We start from the raw sequence: 17,289 nt of genomic DNA, 5'->3' as shown, positions 1-17,289 counted from the left end.
AAAAAATTATTTTTATTACTTTTGTAAATGTCTCACTTTGGGCGTACTGAGAGATGTAGTGCTTAAAGGGAAGTGTGGGGGTGAGAGAAGGGAAGGGGGGCTGGCTCGACCTGTGCCCTCAGGCCTCCCCCAACCCTCACCAGCTCAGGATGCCAAGGTGGACCGGGATCCTGGAGACAGACTGCTGGTGTCTTCTCCTTTCTTAAGACAGGACTGGGACATCCTCCAGTAAACCAGTGACTCCCAGTGAGATGACACAAGGAGGTTTATGGCGCCAGCCTCCAGCGATGGCCAAGAGCGCACTGCAAAGTCCCAGAAGTGCCTGGCTCCACCTGGCTGTGAGGCTCAGCTGCCCAGACGACTGTCACAGGGCGGGGCCGTATCGGTGGGTTAGCAGTCTCCTTGGGCCCCCCCAAACCCACCCACACCCCTACAGGGAGGGCCTTGCCTGGGTGCCAACCCACTCCCATGCACTCACTTGGGCATTTGGAACTCGAGGGCCATGTGCCCCCAGCTGTGTGTTCCAGCAGCTGGAACTCTGATCCTGGTGCCACAGAGCCCAGCCCCTCTGGTACCCACCCACCCCCACAACAGGTCTGCTAGCCCAGCCCTGGCTTTGCCCTTCTCCTGCCTGGCCCTCTGTGGCAGCCACACACCTTCACCTGCCCCACCCAGGAGAGCTGCCGGGGGCCCGCCCCTCTGCTTCCTCAGTCTCACACAAGCACCCAGGCACACACGGACCAGGCAAACCCACCCCTGCCCTGGCCCCGCTCACAATATGGTCACTTTGGAATCGACAGAGAGGGTGTCCATCCCCAAGAGACCCAACAGGGTGACAGGGAGCCATCCATGCACAGGAGACCTGGCCCGTGTTGACGTGAATGTCATCCTCTGCGCCCACAGGCAGGCAGGGGCAGCCCCTGAGGGCAGTGGGACAACACCAGGGTGTGCCTGGGTCAGATGCCCACAAGGATGGGCTGGGGCTGGGGTGGGGTCTTTCTTTGTGGAGGGCAAGCCAGGCTGAGTCGGCCTTGTAGGATGGGACCCCCGCCAGCCCCATGCGCTCGGTGGGGAAGAGGGGACCTGCCAGCCTGGGAGGGCTGCTTCGTCCACTAGGAACTGGCTGAGGCTCGAGCTGTACCCCATAGCTCCTTCACTCCCCTTCTCAGCTCCTCACCTCGAGGGCCAGGAGAGAAAGGAGCCCCCAGAGACAGGCCAGGGCGGCCCTGCCCACTGAGCCTGCAGGGCCTGGGCAATAGGGGGCCAGGCCAGCAGGGGCTGCTCTGAGCACGGGGTGGGCCTGGCTGGGGGCGAAGCAAACAGTTCTTTGGTATTGAAGCAACGAGAAACTATTGCAGAAGAGCCTTGTCTCCTAAGCAGGGCCCCGAGCTCTCCCTTTCCCAGTAGGCCCCAGGGTCCCGGGATCCCCAGGCAGGGCTCCTTCCCCCTGTGAGGCCTGCACTTGGGCCTGCTCACCGCAGCTCTGGGGCAGGACTGCAGGACCTCGGGGGGCCCACCTCCCTCGGGTGAGAAACCACACTGCCCAGCGCTGACTTCCATGCAGAGCCCTGGATGCAGGGCCAGCAGCTGGTCCCTGAGAGCAGCACGGGGGCAGCTGGACCACTCAGACCCTCACACAGCCAGGATTGCTCACCGCCGGCAGACCCCAGAACTCTCCTCACAGCCTAGGGACACTGAGTCCTTAAGGCTGAAGACAGAAGATAGATTCTCTCTTGCTAAATTTGCATAACTTGTACAAGAGCCTTGGCAAGGGTTTAATTTGTTCCCTGGGAAGAGACAGAAAATCACCCTGCGTTCCGAAAAGTCGCTGAGCCCTGGCGGCCAAGTCCTGCCTCCCTGGAGCAGCTGGGGGTGGGATGTGCTGGGCTAGAGAGAGCCCCGGCCCCGCCCATTCCCCTGCCCAGGCCTGTGACAGAGGGGGCAGCAACTCCAAGTCTCTCCTGGGGCGGGGCACGTGAAGGTGCAGTCACAGGGATGGGCGGGCTCTGACCCTTGGCCAAACCGAAGACCCCGTTCTGTCCAATTACAGCCACGCCTTCCCCTCGAACAAAACAGAAAGTAGGAAACAAGGGTGCCTTTTTAATTGCAATCAAATATGCCGTCTGAGGTCAGCGCCCCCGAGCCCGGCCCAGGGGCCGTGCGCAGCCCCATGTGTGGCCCAGAGCAGGCGTGTGGCCCGCTGCGCGGTAGGGGCCGGGGCCAGGCTGCCGTGCTGCGCCGCGCCCCTTGGGTCCCGGAGCAGCGTCTCCTCTGCGGTGGCCCGGCCTCCAGCGCCCGGGACAGGGGAGGTGGGGCAGAGGGCGAGGGGGGCGCTCCCACCTTCGCACACGCATGCAGACGTCCCAGTGTTCGCTTCTGTTCCTTCTCCTTGGCTGAGATGGGCGATGGCGCCGTGAGGCCGCTGCCGGGCAGGCGTGGGCAGTGCCACGGGGCTGCCTACTTCTGTATTTGGAACAGGAAGAGCCGCAGGTTGATGTTCTTGGCAGCCAGCAGCTTGTTGCACTCCACGGAGTCGACGATGGGCAGCGGCACGTAGTCCGTCTCGTTGCTCTCGTTGGTGAAGACAAAGTGGTAGATGACAGGGCTGATCTTCACGTCGTCGTACGGGCCCTTGAGCAGCAGGAAAGAGCACTCCAGGGGCGCCGTCACCTTGCTCTTGAGGAGGAGCTGGAAGGACAGCGTGCGCTTGCACGACAGGTTGGGGTTGCGCTCCGAGTCGTTCACGCGCGCCTTTAGGACCCACGTCTGGTTCAGCACCGTGAACCGCGGCGTCTCGTAGTACAGGCGCGTGATGAAGTCATCCGTGCGGTACGGCCGGAACTGGACCTCTGTGGAGACAGACAGGCCGGGGAGCCGGCGGTCAGAGCAGGCAGGGCCAGGGGCAGCGCCTTCCCAGCCGGCCGGGGACACGGGCTCGGCCAGGGAGGAAGGCAACTTACCAGGACACAGCGGGCTCTGCTTGGCACAAGGCAAATCAAACGCAATTATGGCAAACGGAGGCGCACGCAAGCTTTGGGGAAACAACTACGAACAGAAGTGACACGCGTTAGCGGCAGAGTCCAGAGGCTGCGAGAGGTGAACGGCCAGCCCCGCCTGACCCCCAGGTCAGGTGAGGCCTCCCTCCTCACCCTTCCCCAGGGCCCAGCAGAGGGAGAGGCCCCGCCCAGGGGGCCGGGGTAAGCAGACACACAGACAGGATGCAGTTCTGTGAACAAGTGTACTTTATTGGTTCCGATACAGAGCTGCCAGAAAAGCCGGCGGCCGGGCTGGTGTGTTGGGCCTCGAGGCAGAGTGCCATTGCGTGGCTGGAGCTGGGCTCTGCCGGCCAGCCGAAGGGCCCGTCGGTCAGTGGGCGACTGCCGTCACACAGTTCTCTCGGCAGAGCCCGTGGCCCACGGCTGGCGAGTCCCTCCACAGAGGCGGCCAGTCCTCCCTGCCCGGCCACGGCTGCAGTCACGACGCCTCGGTCCACCCAGACTCTCCAGGCCTGGCCTGGACTGTTTGTGACACAGTGCCCACCGGGGCAGCTGAGGCTACGACTGCCCAGCGGCCGCGGTCTTCTCGTGCTGAGACCCCGGCCTCCGCAGGCCCCCACCTATAGCCAGGCCCGGTCCAGGCGGCACAGTCTGACTGGCTGCCCGTGACTGCCCTTGGCGCTCGGAGCCGGCCGCCTGGTGTGGGCCGGGCAGCATAGGGCCAGAGTACCCCCGGCAGCTCCAGCGACAGCAGGGGCTTCTCGCTATTCTCTGTGTCTAGACCAGGCTCTGCTCCCCAGAGTGTCCAAAGGCAGTGGCGGCGGCCAGGAGAGCCCGAGAGATCCAGTGGGCCTGGGCGCAGTCCAGCCTGCCCATCCCTGGGCATCCACTCCCAGCAGTTTGAGTCGGGCACCCTCAGCTCGTTCTGGAGCCCTGGCCCTGACCATCTTCTCGCTGGCCTCAGGAAGCCCGTGGCCACTGCAGTAACCGCCTGCAGGTAGGACCTGCCATGACGAGTGCTCTTCTTGCCCCTGGCTCCGCAGGGCAGGCCCTCAGCTCCCAGAACCCCCCAAGACACGCCCACCTTCCGGTTAGACCCCAACTGTCCCAAGGCTGTGCAGCCCCACACGGTGAGGACACCACTTTGCTGGGGTAGCAGGGCCGGGGTGGGGAGGACAGGTGGGAAGGGCCTCTGTGAGAGCCATGCAGGTGCCCCCAGGGTCCTGCCCGGCCCCTCCCCGGCTCAGCCTCCAGCCCCTCTTCTCCCTTAGATGTCCTCCCATTCACCAGGAGCTTGTCCAGAGCCTGGCCATCTGGTGCAGCCTGTGCCGCTGCCCAGACCCCATGGCTCCCCGGCTCCCGGCCGCCGGCCCCACCCGCAGCCTGTGTGGCATGCAGCAGGCAGCAGGGCGCCTCACCTGTGTAGCCGATCTTCTCGAAGCTGAGCAGGCTGAAGATGCTGTTGTAGAGCTGCATCTCCTTGCGGTGGCTCTGGTCCATCTCGTCCAGGATCTCCATCAGCTCATTGCCCGTCTTGGTTGGGTGGGCACACGCGGCCTCGTGCACTGTCAGCTCGTGGAAGGGGCCGTGCCACGGGCAGCCGATGCGCTTGTACTTGCACTGCGTCACCCTGGAGAGGAGGTGAGCCCTGCGGTCACACCCGCGCCCCGCGGAAGGTGGCTGTGCCAGTGGGCCTCCAACCAGCCCTGCTCACACAGACTGCTCCCTGAAGGACATGTTGCCCACGTGCCGGCCCTCAGGAAGGGGTCAGAGTGCGTGAGAGCCTGAGAAGGAGCAGGGCATGTGTGAGCTGTGCGTGTGCACGCCCCCTGCACCCACTGCCATGGGGCCTCTCTCCACAACGGTCCTGGGCCCCGCGTGGCTTCACTCCAGGGGAGGCTCGGCAGCCTGGCCCCCTGGAGGGGGGGATTGGGGTGCTAGTGGCACCATCACGCTGTGCTCCCAGAGCCCCTGTGCTGGCCACACTTTCCTGGTCCGGGGACACCACGGACAGTCTCTAAGGAAGAAGCCACCACACAGCCACAAGGAACCCTGGAGGGTCAGGATAACGTTCAGACGCTTCCAGTTGCAGATCTAAGCCCCCGAGTCTGTGGAGCCTCCCGCCCGCCCCCTTCATGGCCTGGGACCTGAGCAGCTTTGCACTAACCCGGCCCTGTGAGGTCGCCACCGGGTGGCGTGTGTGGAGCCGAGCCCCCGGCAGGCAGGCCAGGCGGCCCAGGTGCTTACCTGTCCTGGCACTCCTCTTTCTGGTGCCTCTCCAGGAGGGAGCGGGGGAACTGGCACAGGCAGAAGCCACACTCAGAGGGCAGCTCGCTCACGGCCTTCTCCACGGCCAGGTTGCGGCAGCAGAGGCTCTTACTGATCTCGCAACGACAGTTGGGGCACGTGGCTTGCTCCTCCTTCAGCCGGGCATCTGCTAGTAGGTGGATAAAACAGCCAGCGCACATCAAGTGCCCATTAGTACACTGCGGAGAAGGAAAGGGAGATGAAGCTCACGGACCTGCAGGGCCGCGCAGACGCGCGCCCGCCCCACTGCCGGCCCCTCCCAGGGGCTGCGGCGCAGGGGCCGCGGGCAGGCTGCTGCCCGACAAGCACAGGCTGCCACTCCCACTCCCGAGGGAGGGCCAGGCTGTCCTCCCGGAGCCCTGTGCACGCGGCCAGCAGGGTCCCCATGGAGAGGGCGGGTCTCGAGGTGGCCCTCATTGGCAGCAGAGGTTCGGGCTCTTCACTGTGGTGGCCCACCGGCGGGCACTGGGTGGGCCACACGGGGGCTTTTCCCATCCAGGGGCTGGAGACTGTCCCCAAAGTCCACCACAGGGCCTGATTCAGGGACGCCCACGGAACACGGGCTCTCGGCCAGCTGCCCATGCCGAGGCAGCTGCACCCTCAGCCTGGCCCCGCCACTCTCGCCTCCTGGGCCCGCAAAGGTGAGCAGGCAGCTGCCACCCACCCAGCGGGGCTGGCTACCTGGAGGGGACCTTCCCAAGGACCGGTGGCACAGAGCCGTGGTGGGCGGGGAGGCCCACTTGGCCCAGGACAGGGCACGTGGGCAGCGTGCGCCCGCAGGAGCGTTGCGGGCTTTGGGCCTAGGAGCCAGGCCCCTCCCTGGCTGAGCCTGTGGATCCAAGGAACAGACGACACCGTCGGCGACCTGCCCCTCCCTGCCGGGGGTCCTGGCGTGTGGACAGTGGGCTGCCGGCTCAGCTACCTCGGCTCTCTCACTGGCTCCACACACCTCCTGAGCACCCACTTGGTGCCCTTGAGACACGTGGCAGGCTATGGGCCTGGGCCTGCAGGGGCGCACGGGGTTGGGGGAGGAGAGGCCCACACGGGAACCGGAGGTGCAAGAGCAGACAAGCTGTGTCCTCCAGGGCAGACACGGCAGCCTTGGAGCCCGGGGAACACTGGTGGGAGTGTGGGCCCCCCGCCGAGGGCACCTATCTCCATTGGGAGATGCCCAGTGGCTGAGGGCAAGTGGGCAGGCAGTGCTTCCACAGGCTTCCTTGGGGCCCAGGACCCTTTTGCGACTGGGATCCAGTGTGGTAGAGGGACTCACATGGCCACCGCCAAGCCACGCCTGCACACGATGGGGTCCTCGGTAAACACCGGGGTCCGTGCACCCTGAGCTGAGGGCTGCAAGAGGCTGAGTGAACTCTTAGCGCCTGCGGGTCGTGCTTGGGGTCCAGTGGGTGATGGGACCCATGTGCTGAGGACCAGTGGTGGGGCCGGGGACGAAGGCCCCAGTCAGGATCCAGGTCCACACAAACGCCCTCGATCGGCTGCACTCACATCTTAACTTCTAAGTCAGGTCAAGAGTTAGGATGTGCGAGACGAGGAGGGGACTGGCAAGGGCCGGCCAGCACTGCTCTGGACACACAGCCTGGCTGGGGGTTGTGGAGCGAGGCTGGTCCCGAGAGCGGCCAGGGAGGAAAAGCAGTCTGCCCCGTCCACTGCCCGGAGTCAGCGGAGAAGCCAGAGACGCGATGAGTGGCGAGGGTGGGGGGACACGGCACCATAGGCTGCTGCCACCCTGTAGGAAGCCCAGACCAAGAGCCCAGGTCACACGTGTTCTCAAAGCCCCGCCAAGGGCCTGAGCCCAAGAGGGCCTGGCTTCACCGTGCCACAGCCCCAGGGAGAGGATCGCTATGGCTTCTAGAAGGCAGAGAGGAAGCGCTCAGTCACAGGAGGAAGAAGCTGCAGGGCCCCCGGAAGTGAGGCCAGACAAGGCAGCACTGGGCTTGCTGAAGTCCCAGCCGCTGCCTAGCACCCCAGGGAAGAAGCCAGGAAGGCCTGGGGACCCCACACTACAGTGTGGCCAGCTCTAGTTCTACATGCCCCAAGGCAGGGCCCACGGCCTCATCAGAGAGCAACAGCCACTGCTGGGCCCAACTCAGCTGGCTTCTCCTGTCTCTGGTGGCCCAGCCAGGGCGTGGGCCTGCAGGCGAGACTCGGGATGGAGTCCTGGGACGTCCTGAGGGACCCGAGGCTGCCAACTGTGTGACTGCTCACTCCCAGCGCTGCCCTGAAAGCCCACTGCTCTGGAGCAGAGGGTGTGACCTGCGCACCCCCCTGGCAGGCCTTTCCTCAGAACCTGGGGGCCGCAGGAGTTCCCAGCCTCCAGGGCCAGTCCCCACCCCACACCCCCAGAGCCTCCAGACCCAACACAGGCTCAGGTACTAGGGCACCTGCCCTCTGTTGGGCTCTGGGGAGGCGGGGGCACTGCCCCTCCAGCCCTAACAGCTCAGCTCTGAATCGGAATGCGGCTAACCAGCAAGACGCCCCAAGTGCTGCCGGCCTGCCAAGGGACAAGCCAACGTCCACACGTGGCTAGTCCCTTACCGGCTGCCCAAGGTACGCCCTCTCGGTGGACCCAGGTGGCCAGCCTTGGCCCCAGCACCTACCCAGCCCAGGCAGTCTGTCCACAGCAGGAGAGTCACCGTGCTCCAGAGCCCTCCCCACCAGCCAGGCTCCCCCTCGGCCTCCAGAGCAAGACCCAACTCTGCACGCAGGCCTGGCCCAGGGCCTCTGCGGTGGTCGGGCTGGACTGTACCTGCCCCATTTTGCCCATCCAGAAGCTGGGCCCCAGAGGGCTCAGCACAGCGTTGGCCACACGCCAAGCCTCTGACAGACAGCACAAGCCAGGGCAGTCAGAGTGCCCCACGCTACGTGCCAGGGCCAAGCCCCAGAGAGCTTGGGCAGTTCCAAGGAGCAGTTCCTGCAGTGCCCAGGATGGGCTGCCTTCCCACCACCTGCCAGGAAGACCCTAGAGACAGGGAGGGCTACGGAGGGGGCTCCACGACGCAGGACCTTGTAGGGCCTCCCAGGCCCTCCCAGGACAGATGCTGGCCAGATCCCACAGGTCACCAGCAGTATGCTCTGAGGCTGGTCACATCCTCTTCCGGGCCTCAATTTTCTCAGGCACAAAAGACAACAGGGGGCGGGGAGGTACTTCCCTGATAGCACAGTGGATAAGACTCCGCGCTCCCAACGCAGGGAGCCTGGGTCAGGGAACTAGATCCCACATGCATGCTGCAACTAAGAGTTCGCATGCCACAGCAAAGGAGACTGTGAGCTGCAACTAAGGAGCCCACGTGCTTCAACTAAGGAGCCGGCGAGCCACAACTAAGGAGCCCACAAACCACAACTAAGGACACGCCTGCCACAACTAAGACCCAGCCCAACCAAATTAAAAAAAAAAAAAAAAAAAGACAACAAGGGGACTTCCCTGGCGGTCCAGTGGTTAAGACTCCGCGCTTCTACTGCAGGGAGCACGGGTTCGAACCCTGGTCGGGGAACTAAGATTCTGCATGCCACACAGTGCAGCTGAAAAAAAAAAAAAGGCAACAGGGACAGGACCGGCCTTATTACGCACTGAAGAGGTAGGATAGGACCACAAGTGCGACACGCAGTGCCCAGAGAACTAATGCCTGGCACCACACTCATCACCCAGCAGAGCCCAGCTAGCCCCTCATGCAGCCCCTGCCGGAAGCCTCAGGAAGGGCTCCAGGCACAGCCTGTGATTTCAGCAAAACCCCCTCCCTCTCGCAACCCTGGGTTCCCCAACCCCACCAAGTTGTGCCCCAGCCCAAGCCCCTCTGCAATGGCCCAAAAGTGGGCATTTGTCCCTGCCCCTAGGACATCGCCCAGCAGCCCCTCCCCCTGCCTGCCCAGTGCACCCAGGCCATGCAGGCTGGGGCCTCTATCTGAACCAGCTTCCCCCTGGGGGAGCTGAAGGAACTGTCCGGACTCTTGAGGAGGAGCCCTGGCCCCTGGGCCTTGGGACAAAAGCAGGTCTTAGAAAATGGCCCCCAGCTTCTGGGGGCCAAGTCCTCAATCAGTAGGCCTTTTAGGCCTGGAGTCCACAGTCCCCTCAAACCCTGGGGTGCCCCCCAACTCCGCTCTTTACCACTAAAGGAAGGCTCAGCACCCAGACTCATGTGAGCAGCCCCATCTCCAAAGCACAGCGGAGGGTACCCACCCCCAAAGTGCCCCTCGGCCCAGCTGGAGGCCCCCCTTCACCAGGCCCAGCAGGGCCTCACGGCACCCCACACACCCCTGCACACTCGGCCTGAGGTTTCCTTGACCTCTTCCTTCAAGGGGCCCGGAAGGGACCATGCAGGGTCTGAGACACACAAGTGTCTCAGGGGAAGCCAGGACTGCAACCTTCCACCAGGTTTTGGGTTTGAAGTTCTGGGCCAGCAGTTCCTGATGTCACAGCACCCCGAGACTCGGGGACTTGGGTGGGGGCCGTCAAACCTGCAGCCAGGCTCTTGCTCAGAGCCCAGGTGCTGCCTGGATCAAAAGGTAACTCAAGTGACAAACCACCACTACAAAAAGCACAATTTCGCATCTAGTCAGAGACCAGAAGCGTGCTCTTCCCTCTGCCCTTGTCTTGGATAGCTAAGCAGATATATTTTCAAAGCTTTTTTCTCAAAGCATGAGCCAGTCATAGTCTTGGAGCTGGGGAAGAGGGTCCCAGGCCATGTGGGTGGGCAGCCCCATTGGAGATTCCTTAAACATCACCTTGAACAGAGTCTGCAGCACCAGGCAGGTCGACAGATGCCAAGACGGCGCACTTGGAAGCTCCCCAAGGCGGGCACCCACATTGGCCAGGACGCAAGCAGAGGTGGAGCCACCCCTGCTTCCTGGGCCTTTTACCCACATGGCTGCCAACGAGCTAACCAAGCCAAGTGGGCTGAGCCGAGTCCTGGCGGGGACAGGAAGCGCAGCAGGACACCCTCAATCCTCCCACAGGACAGATGGTGTCAAGTGCCCAGGCAGGTGGGATGGGACAGGCGTCCTGTAGCAGGGAGAGGAGACGACTTCGGTGCAGGGGTGCTGCCTCAGTGGGGCCCACGAGGAGCAGGAGTGGGCAGGGGCAGGGACAGGAGAGAGCACCCAGGCAGCAGGCGCAGGAGAGCAATGGGCTGAAGGGGCGGGGCTCAGGTCTGAGGCAGGAGCAGTGGGCACAGGAGCCAGAGGCCAGTTGGTACCACATACTGTGACGAAGACCCCCTGCCTACTGCTCCACCCCAGCGGGGGTCACAGGAGCCTTCCTGGTTGAGAACCAAGTCGGGGTGGGAGAGCTCTACGGCCCCTCCCTCCAGATGTTGGTCTGCGGCTCAGGGCCTCAGCTGACACGAGCGGGGTCAGGGCCAGGTCCACCTTGTGTGAGGGGCTGGAGGAGAGTCCCAGATGGGGTCAGGGATCAGGCTGCGGCTGCAACGATCCAGGCACCACCCACTGAGGCTGTGTTTCCCCCAAAGAAGGCAGAGGACCCAGCTCACATCGCCCTGGGGCCACAGGGCTGCATTCAGAGCGGGTGCCAGCACAGCTGCCCGCTGCCGGCTCCAACACAGAGCTCCCATGCGCACGTCACTGCTGCCTCCCCGGCCCTCCTACCGCTAGCTGGCTGCCCGCTGCCGTGCCCACCCAGGACCCTAGAAGGTGGCTGCACGCCTTGTCAGGCCAGTCACCAAGAATACACCTAACACCCACACGGAGAACACCAAAGCCAGCACCTGCCATACCAGCTGTAGCCCAGCCCTGACCTGACCTGACCTGACCTAACGCAGGTCACGGCGAGAACCATTTGCACGAGGGCCCTGGTCTGACACCAGAGCAAGAATCCCGACCCAGGTGGTGTGATGTACTGGACCCATGGCGGAGCCGACGCTGTGGGGCTCAGACCAGGGAGCAGGCGACCAAGCCTAGCCGTGCAGCCCGTGTCTGCTCTCACCACCACCCAGGCTTCCCCAGAGGCACAGAGGCAGGGGCTGGTAGCCGGAGAGCAAGCTCTCGAGTTACTGCGTACCCAGCCACATCCAGAGGCCCATGGAGATGCTCCTGTGGCCCCAGTGCCAGGCACAGCGTGCAGGGCTCAGCACGGTCACTGGCTCTTCTCCTCACCCCAGAACTGGGTACCATCTGAAACAGCCCTCAGATGCGGAGCACTGCCGGTGCTTGCCCCGAACCACGTATCCTGGTGGGGTCAGGCAAAACGTTGCCTATAGGAACAGAGAGCAAAACATACCACATGCCTGAAGCAGGTCCACCAGAGACAGCCCGTCAACGTGACTCACCAAAGAAGGCCAGCAGAAGCGGAGGGGCTGAGCCCAGGCCCAGAAGCGTTGGCGAGCAGTGGGCCCCAACCAGGGGCACACAGAGCTCTGCGTCCTCATTTCAAGGCAGCTCATGTGGAACCTGTGCTGTCCTTGACCAAATCATCCTGAGAGCAAACCCAGCTCTGATGCCAACCAGGCAATGGGGTGGGCCTCCGGGCCCATCTCGACCCCCCCCCCAATAAATGTCCCCATGCAGGGTGGCTGTGAGGGTAATGCGGACCACTGCACACAGCAAGGAGCCACCAAGAAGCCTTCCCTCGGGCACCTCACACCCCAGGCTCCAGGGTGGGCACGGCTGTGCATCCATGCCCCATGGGCCCCCATCACACGGCAGGTCTTCCAGCAGCCAAAGCGAGTTCTGACCCGTGGCAGGGTTCCAGCCAACCCTTTTAGGGCCAAGGGCTCTCCCACTGATCACACGCTCTAAAGCTTTCTCCCAGTCTCTAGAGATGAGAGGGAATCAACTCCCTGCCAAGGCCCGGGTGTCACCTGGGAAGAATGAAGGTGGGGCAGAGGGCTTGTACCAAAACCCACAGCTCAGCATTGGTGGGCTCTCCTCACTCAGCGGGCCCGTTCCCAGGGAAGCCACTGAGCAGAGTCCACTAGGCCATAGGGAAGGCCACCGGCCAGGTGGCCCAGAGCCTTCATTCCCCATCAGAGCTGCTCAGCCACCTGCCTCCTGCCGGCCCAGAGCTCAGCTACCAGCACGGTGCGGACTGGTCTGAAGCAGCCAAGCTCAGAGGCCCGGTCACCAGGGGCTCTGGCCAGAGGCAGAAATGCAGCTCTCTGTGCTGAGAGGACCCAGAGCTGGTACCACATGGCCGGTTTTCATGCCAGGTCCATCTCCAGCCCACTCACGCGAAGAGAGATGAGGAACCCCTTAATCCCCCTGGGACCCCCCCCACCATTGGCTTGGCTTCCTAGACTCCCACTCAAGGCCCAAGGAAGGAAGAGTGCTTTTGGGAGGATCAAAAGGTCGTGGGCAAGCCAAAGAGGCCAGAGAAAGGACAAGTCCTGAGGTGCACTCCCAAGGCTGAGGCGGTTATGAGAAGCGCTACCCCAATGTGCACTGGGCCAGGAGGCCTGTGGTACTCCTGAGCTAGGGCCTCCGGCCAGGAACTTCCCAAAGCCCAGGAGGGTGGGTTGAAAGGCAGTGTCCTCTCCCCAAGGAACTCAACCCACTTCCCCACCAATGCCTCTTCTCCCTCCGTCACCCAGGCACACTGGGATCCTCCAAAGGAAACTCATGCTAGAGCGGGAAGGATTTGGAGATCCAGAGGTTGGGGAAACGGCAATTCAGAATAGCCTGCCCTGTTTACTACAAAAATGGCCCTCGCACCACAGCCCTCACTCTGAGCATAAGCACGGGGACAAGGCCCATCGGCCATATCCAGCTCCAGTAAATGCAAAGAAAGGTGACAGGGTACCTGTTTCATTCCTCAAAGGGGCTGGGGGTGTGGGGGTAATCAGAGATGGGGGTTGACATGCAGAGAGACACACAACGGAGAAAGCAGAACGCTGCGCAGTGACCCTGGGACCAGAGTGTGACCCTGCTGCTACGGGGTGCACGAGTGAGACCCCCTGGGCTAAGTACCCTCTCTGGCAGCCCTGAGCGGGTTAAGGACTCTTGAGTCCGGCCACCAAGCTGGCTCTTCAGACAGAAGGGAAGAGGACAGACCTCCTGGAGCACCAGTAGCCTAGGAAGCCAGACCTGGTGTGGGTGAGGTGGGATGTGGTAGGAGCCCAGCCTGAGGCACAGCACGTCCAGAAAGCACTGGATTGGGCGGGGGCGGGGGCTGGGACTGGAGGAAAGACCCAGGCTGTGGGGCTTGATGTGGGCAGTTCATCCAGACCAGGAATGAGGGGAAGGGGTGGGGGAGGGCAAAGAGGTGAGCCCCTCCCTTCTCAACTTTCTTCCAAAAAGAAGTGACAAGGGAAGGGGATTCTTCCACACCAAAGGGTAAAGGGATACGGGACGAGCATGAGGACAGGTTTTGCGGGGGCGGGTGTCTGCAAAAGAACTGAGAAGAAACACTTGAGGAAGAGCAAAAACCAGGGACCCCCGGAGCCCAGGGAGCTCAGGGCTGCGCGGAGCAGGCTCAGAAGTGGGGAGGAGCACGGGCATCTGTCGCCAGCTTTCTCTGGGGTCAGCTTGAGGTTGGGCTGAGGAGTGCTGAGAAAGGGGCAACAGGGGAACCTGGAAAGAAAAGGGGCGTCCAAGTGGGAGACAGTAGATTCCCATCAGGAAATAAGGGCAGTCACAACGAGAAAAAAAGGAGGTTCAGAGCAGGAAACAGGAAAGTTCCCAGAGGACGAGAATGAGGAGCTTCCGAACAGGCGCCAGAGTCCCACCTCTGGGCCCCAGGGCTCGGGCCTGGCCTCCGAGGAGACGCGGTGCCGGGGGGCCGGCCGCGGCGGGGCTGGAGCCGAGCCGGGTCTGGCCGGCGGCCCTACCTGGTACACGGAGGCCTTGGGCAGGTCCAGGCAGACCGTGCAGCACAGAACCGAGTAGAGCCGCTCCTCCAGCTTCCCGCTGCCCGCCGCCGCCGCCGCCGCCGCCGCCTCGGCCGTCTCGGCCGCCCGTAGCCGCTTCTTGGGCGGCGCATCGGAGTCGCCCGCCGCCTCCTGCAGCTGCCGGGCGCCGGCCAGGCCCGCCTCGTCTGGGATCCCGGGCCCCGCCGCCTCGCCCAGCGCCGCCGCCGGCCCCGCAGACGCTCCGGCCCCGGCCCCGACCCCGACCCCGGCCCCGGCCCCGACCCCGGCCGGCACGGCACCGGCAGGCCCCGCGGCCGGGCCGCCCCCGCCGGCCTCCTCGGCGCCGGACATCGCGGCCGGCCGGCCCGGCGGGCGGGTGCCGGCGCGCTCCCGCGGCTAGAGGTTAGGGGCGCCGCGCGCTCCCTCCGCCCTCTCGCCGCCGCCGCCGCCGCGACCCCGCAGCCCCGCTCCCTGCGCCGCCGCCTCAGTGGGTTCGGCCCGCGCGTCGCCCCGCAGCCGCCGCGGCCACCGACCCCGGCGCGGCCGCCATCTTTGTTTTCCCTGTACGCTCCCCCACCCCGCCGCCGCCTACGCCCCCTTGTTCTCTCAGTCACGTGAGCGGAGCGAGGCCAATGGGAGGGCCGCTCGGGGAGACAGCGCGACGGCCAGAACCAATGGGCACACGAGGGCCCGCCCCTGCATAAGGTGGGCGGGGCCCCGGGCGACCCGCTGAGGGGCGATCTTTGGGGCCCGAAGTCTTGGCGTCAGGGCTGAGCGCGGTGCTTCCCGCCAGTCCGGCCCGGGACCACACGCCTTGGGTGCCCCGGAACGGAGGGCAACCTTGGACCCCCACGTCCAGATGTGCCTGCGCCTTTGTCCCCGGACGCCCAGGCTAGCGTGCGCGGGGCTCTGGCCTGGCTGGCCGGAGCGACAAACTGCCGGCCACCTCTCCCCTCCTGTGCGGGAAGAGATGTGCTTCCACAGGACGCGAGTGCAGGGACTCCCCAAGGGAGGACTCTGGACCCGGAATCTAACCCACTGCTCTGCCCGATCCCGTTTCATAACCCTGGGGTTGGGAGCTGAAGAGGCGTCCGCTGAGGAAAGCGAGGGTCTTAGGAAATCAGGACTTGCCTTGCACAGGCCGGTGGGCAAACGGGTAGAGGTCGAGTCAGCCCTGGGAGGGGATGTACATTTCTGGAAACAGCTGTGGTGCGGCCCTCCCCTGCCCCCACCCCAGCCGGCGGCCGGTTAAGGTCACCGCCCCATAGGGCCACCAGCCAGACCTTGCAAGGATATTCAGAACTCCACCGTGTTCCAGGAGAGCAAGGGCTCCTGTATCTTCTCAGTCCAGGGGTCCTCCTTACAAAGGTGCCGGCAGGCCAAGTTGAGTGAGGCCCCCAGGGCTGGTTCCAGCACATTGCCTTCCTTTGCTCAGGGAAACCAGTTGCTGCCCTGGGAGCCTTAGGAAGCTCACTGGAGGCCCTCTCAATCCGACTCAAGAATAGGCAGAGTCCATATTCCTGCTAAATCCCTAAGGTTTATTGGAGACCAAGCCTCTCTCTGGATCCACAACTATGGCCCGCCCAGAATCAGGCCCCGAAACATGCCCGGGACCCAGTCCCCCTCATTTTGGTCTAGGCAAGTCCTCACACTGCGCTAGAGAAGGAGATAGTACCCAGACTCTGCCCCCTTACCAGTCACTCTGCAGCAAGCTGGCTTCGGTTGAAGGAGAGTCTCTCCCTAGAGGAGGAGGCCCTAGGAGCAGGACCATGAGGGGAAAGTGGTAGCCAGGGCAGAAGCCTCGCCTTGCTGTCCCCAACCATCACCCCCACTGCAGGCGCTGTGTGTGCAGGGCCCTGTGGTAGGCCCAGCTGCCTCCGGCCAGGGCCCAGCGACAGACGTCCTCCTTTGGCAGCAGCAGCAGTCTGTCCTCCTCCAGCCGGCTCAGGAGGCCTGCGGCGCCGAGCATCACCCCCCCCAACATTCCATAAGTGTTGGTCGTGAAAACAGCCACAATGAGGATGGTCACTGCGACCACCAGCACCACCGCCTGCCCAGCCACAGAGCGGCCCTCAGCACCAAGGTGCTCACCAGCCACTGCCAGGACCATGCCTCCTCCCAGGAGCAGGTTGGCGGAGGAGCAGTCCCCATTCACCCAGTGGAAATCGAAGGCCAGGAGGGGCAGGCCAATGACAGTGGCCACCCAGGCTCCAGCAAGACAGTCTTCATCTGTGCCCAGCCCTGGGGCCAGCATGGTGGCAGCAGCCAGGGCCTGGAGCAGGAAGCCAGCAGCGGCCCCTCGATTTGCCTGTCAACACAGGGAAGGGAGATGTGGGGAAAAGAGGCCAGGACCTCCCTTTAAACAGGGAAGGGTCTGAAGGTCTCACAGAAGTCGGGCCCCCACACTTACCTCCCACCACCCTCTAGGGATTTGGGAGTGGGCTATGCCCCTGACCGGCCCCAGTGTACTCACCTGGGCAGTGCTCAGGGCTGCATACAGAGACACTGATCCCAGCGCCAGGTGGGACAGGGCGGAGCTCCACTCGCGCCCTGGCCTGGGGGCCATGACACGTCGGGCGGTAGTGAGTCTGAGGGAACGGGAAAAGGATCCTCAACTTTGGAGAAGAACGTAGAAGCCGGCGACAGGGGGCCCTAAGGGTGTCTCTCCAGGATTCCCAGGTTCCAGAACCCCATTTCTAAATATTGTTATGGGCTCATCCGAAACTCACAGGAGCCCTGAGGCCACTGGACACAACCTTTGGGGAAGAAGAACCTAAATCCGCCGGGAAAAGACGGTGCGGGGCCTGGACTGGGTGGGCGTTAGCTCTGGCGTCCTGGAACCCAAGTCGGCGCAGGGCCTGGGGGAGAGGGGCGCAGGGCCCCACGCTCGGGGAGCCGCCGTCCTCGGAACCCGGCCCGGAAAGAGCGACGGCGCAGGCACTCAGAGACCGCTGAGCTGCGCGACGCCGGCGCAGCGGCGAGCGGAGGCCCAAATCAGCCCTCTGGCTGCCGCTCCGCCTCCCGCGCCGGGTGTGCGACGGCCCCGCGCCAACCAACGAGAGGAGCGGAGGCTAGAGCGGCCGGAGGGGGGGCGGGGCCGGGGCGTCGCGGGCGTGGAGGAGAGCTAGACTGGGTTGTAAGAGTGGGCGGGGCTAGGAGAAGGGGTCTCTGCT

The 17,289-nt window shown here is 64.1% G+C and overlaps 2 protein-coding genes across 4 annotated transcripts; both read right to left on the bottom strand.

Annotated features, from left to right (window-relative positions):
- Positions 1-656: 656 nt before the first annotated feature.
- LOC307175734 (zinc finger TRAF-type-containing protein 1) lies at positions 657-15,832 on the bottom strand. Of its 2 annotated transcripts, none has more exons than XM_079901160.1 (4): positions 15,811-15,832; positions 5,244-5,482; positions 4,415-4,626; positions 657-2,849 (listed from the first exon to the last, which is right to left on the bottom strand). In XM_079901160.1, the coding sequence occupies exons 2-4, from the start codon at positions 5,462-5,464 to the stop codon at positions 2,458-2,460; spliced, it is 825 nt and encodes a 274-aa protein (XP_079757286.1). In that variant the 5' UTR covers positions 5,465-5,482; positions 15,811-15,832; the 3' UTR covers positions 657-2,457. The 2 variants fall into 2 exon arrangements, with proteins under 2 accessions (XP_079757286.1, XP_079757285.1); XM_079901159.1 differs by lacking the exon at positions 15,811-15,832 and adding an exon at positions 14,096-14,736.
- Positions 15,458-17,154, bottom strand: TMEM276 (transmembrane protein 276). 2 transcript variants are annotated; one of them, XM_079901162.1, is made up of 3 exons: positions 16,846-17,154; positions 16,590-16,704; positions 15,458-16,424 (listed from the first exon to the last, which is right to left on the bottom strand). In XM_079901162.1, exons 2-3 carry the CDS (start codon positions 16,680-16,682, stop codon positions 15,939-15,941), a joined length of 579 nt encoding a protein of 192 aa, XP_079757288.1. In that variant the 5' UTR covers positions 16,683-16,704; positions 16,846-17,154; the 3' UTR covers positions 15,458-15,938. The 2 variants fall into 2 exon arrangements, with proteins under 2 accessions (XP_079757288.1, XP_079757287.1); XM_079901161.1 differs by having other exon boundaries at positions 16,590-17,154.
- Positions 17,155-17,289: the final 135 nt, after the last annotated feature.

Source organism: Stenella coeruleoalba, assembly GCF_951394435.1.
Source record: "Stenella coeruleoalba genome assembly, chromosome: 17".
Classification (NCBI taxonomy): Eukaryota; Metazoa; Chordata; class Mammalia; order Artiodactyla; family Delphinidae; genus Stenella; species Stenella coeruleoalba.
The sequence above is the reverse complement of the archived record's forward strand: the minus strand, read 5'-3'. Positions and strand labels throughout refer to the sequence as shown.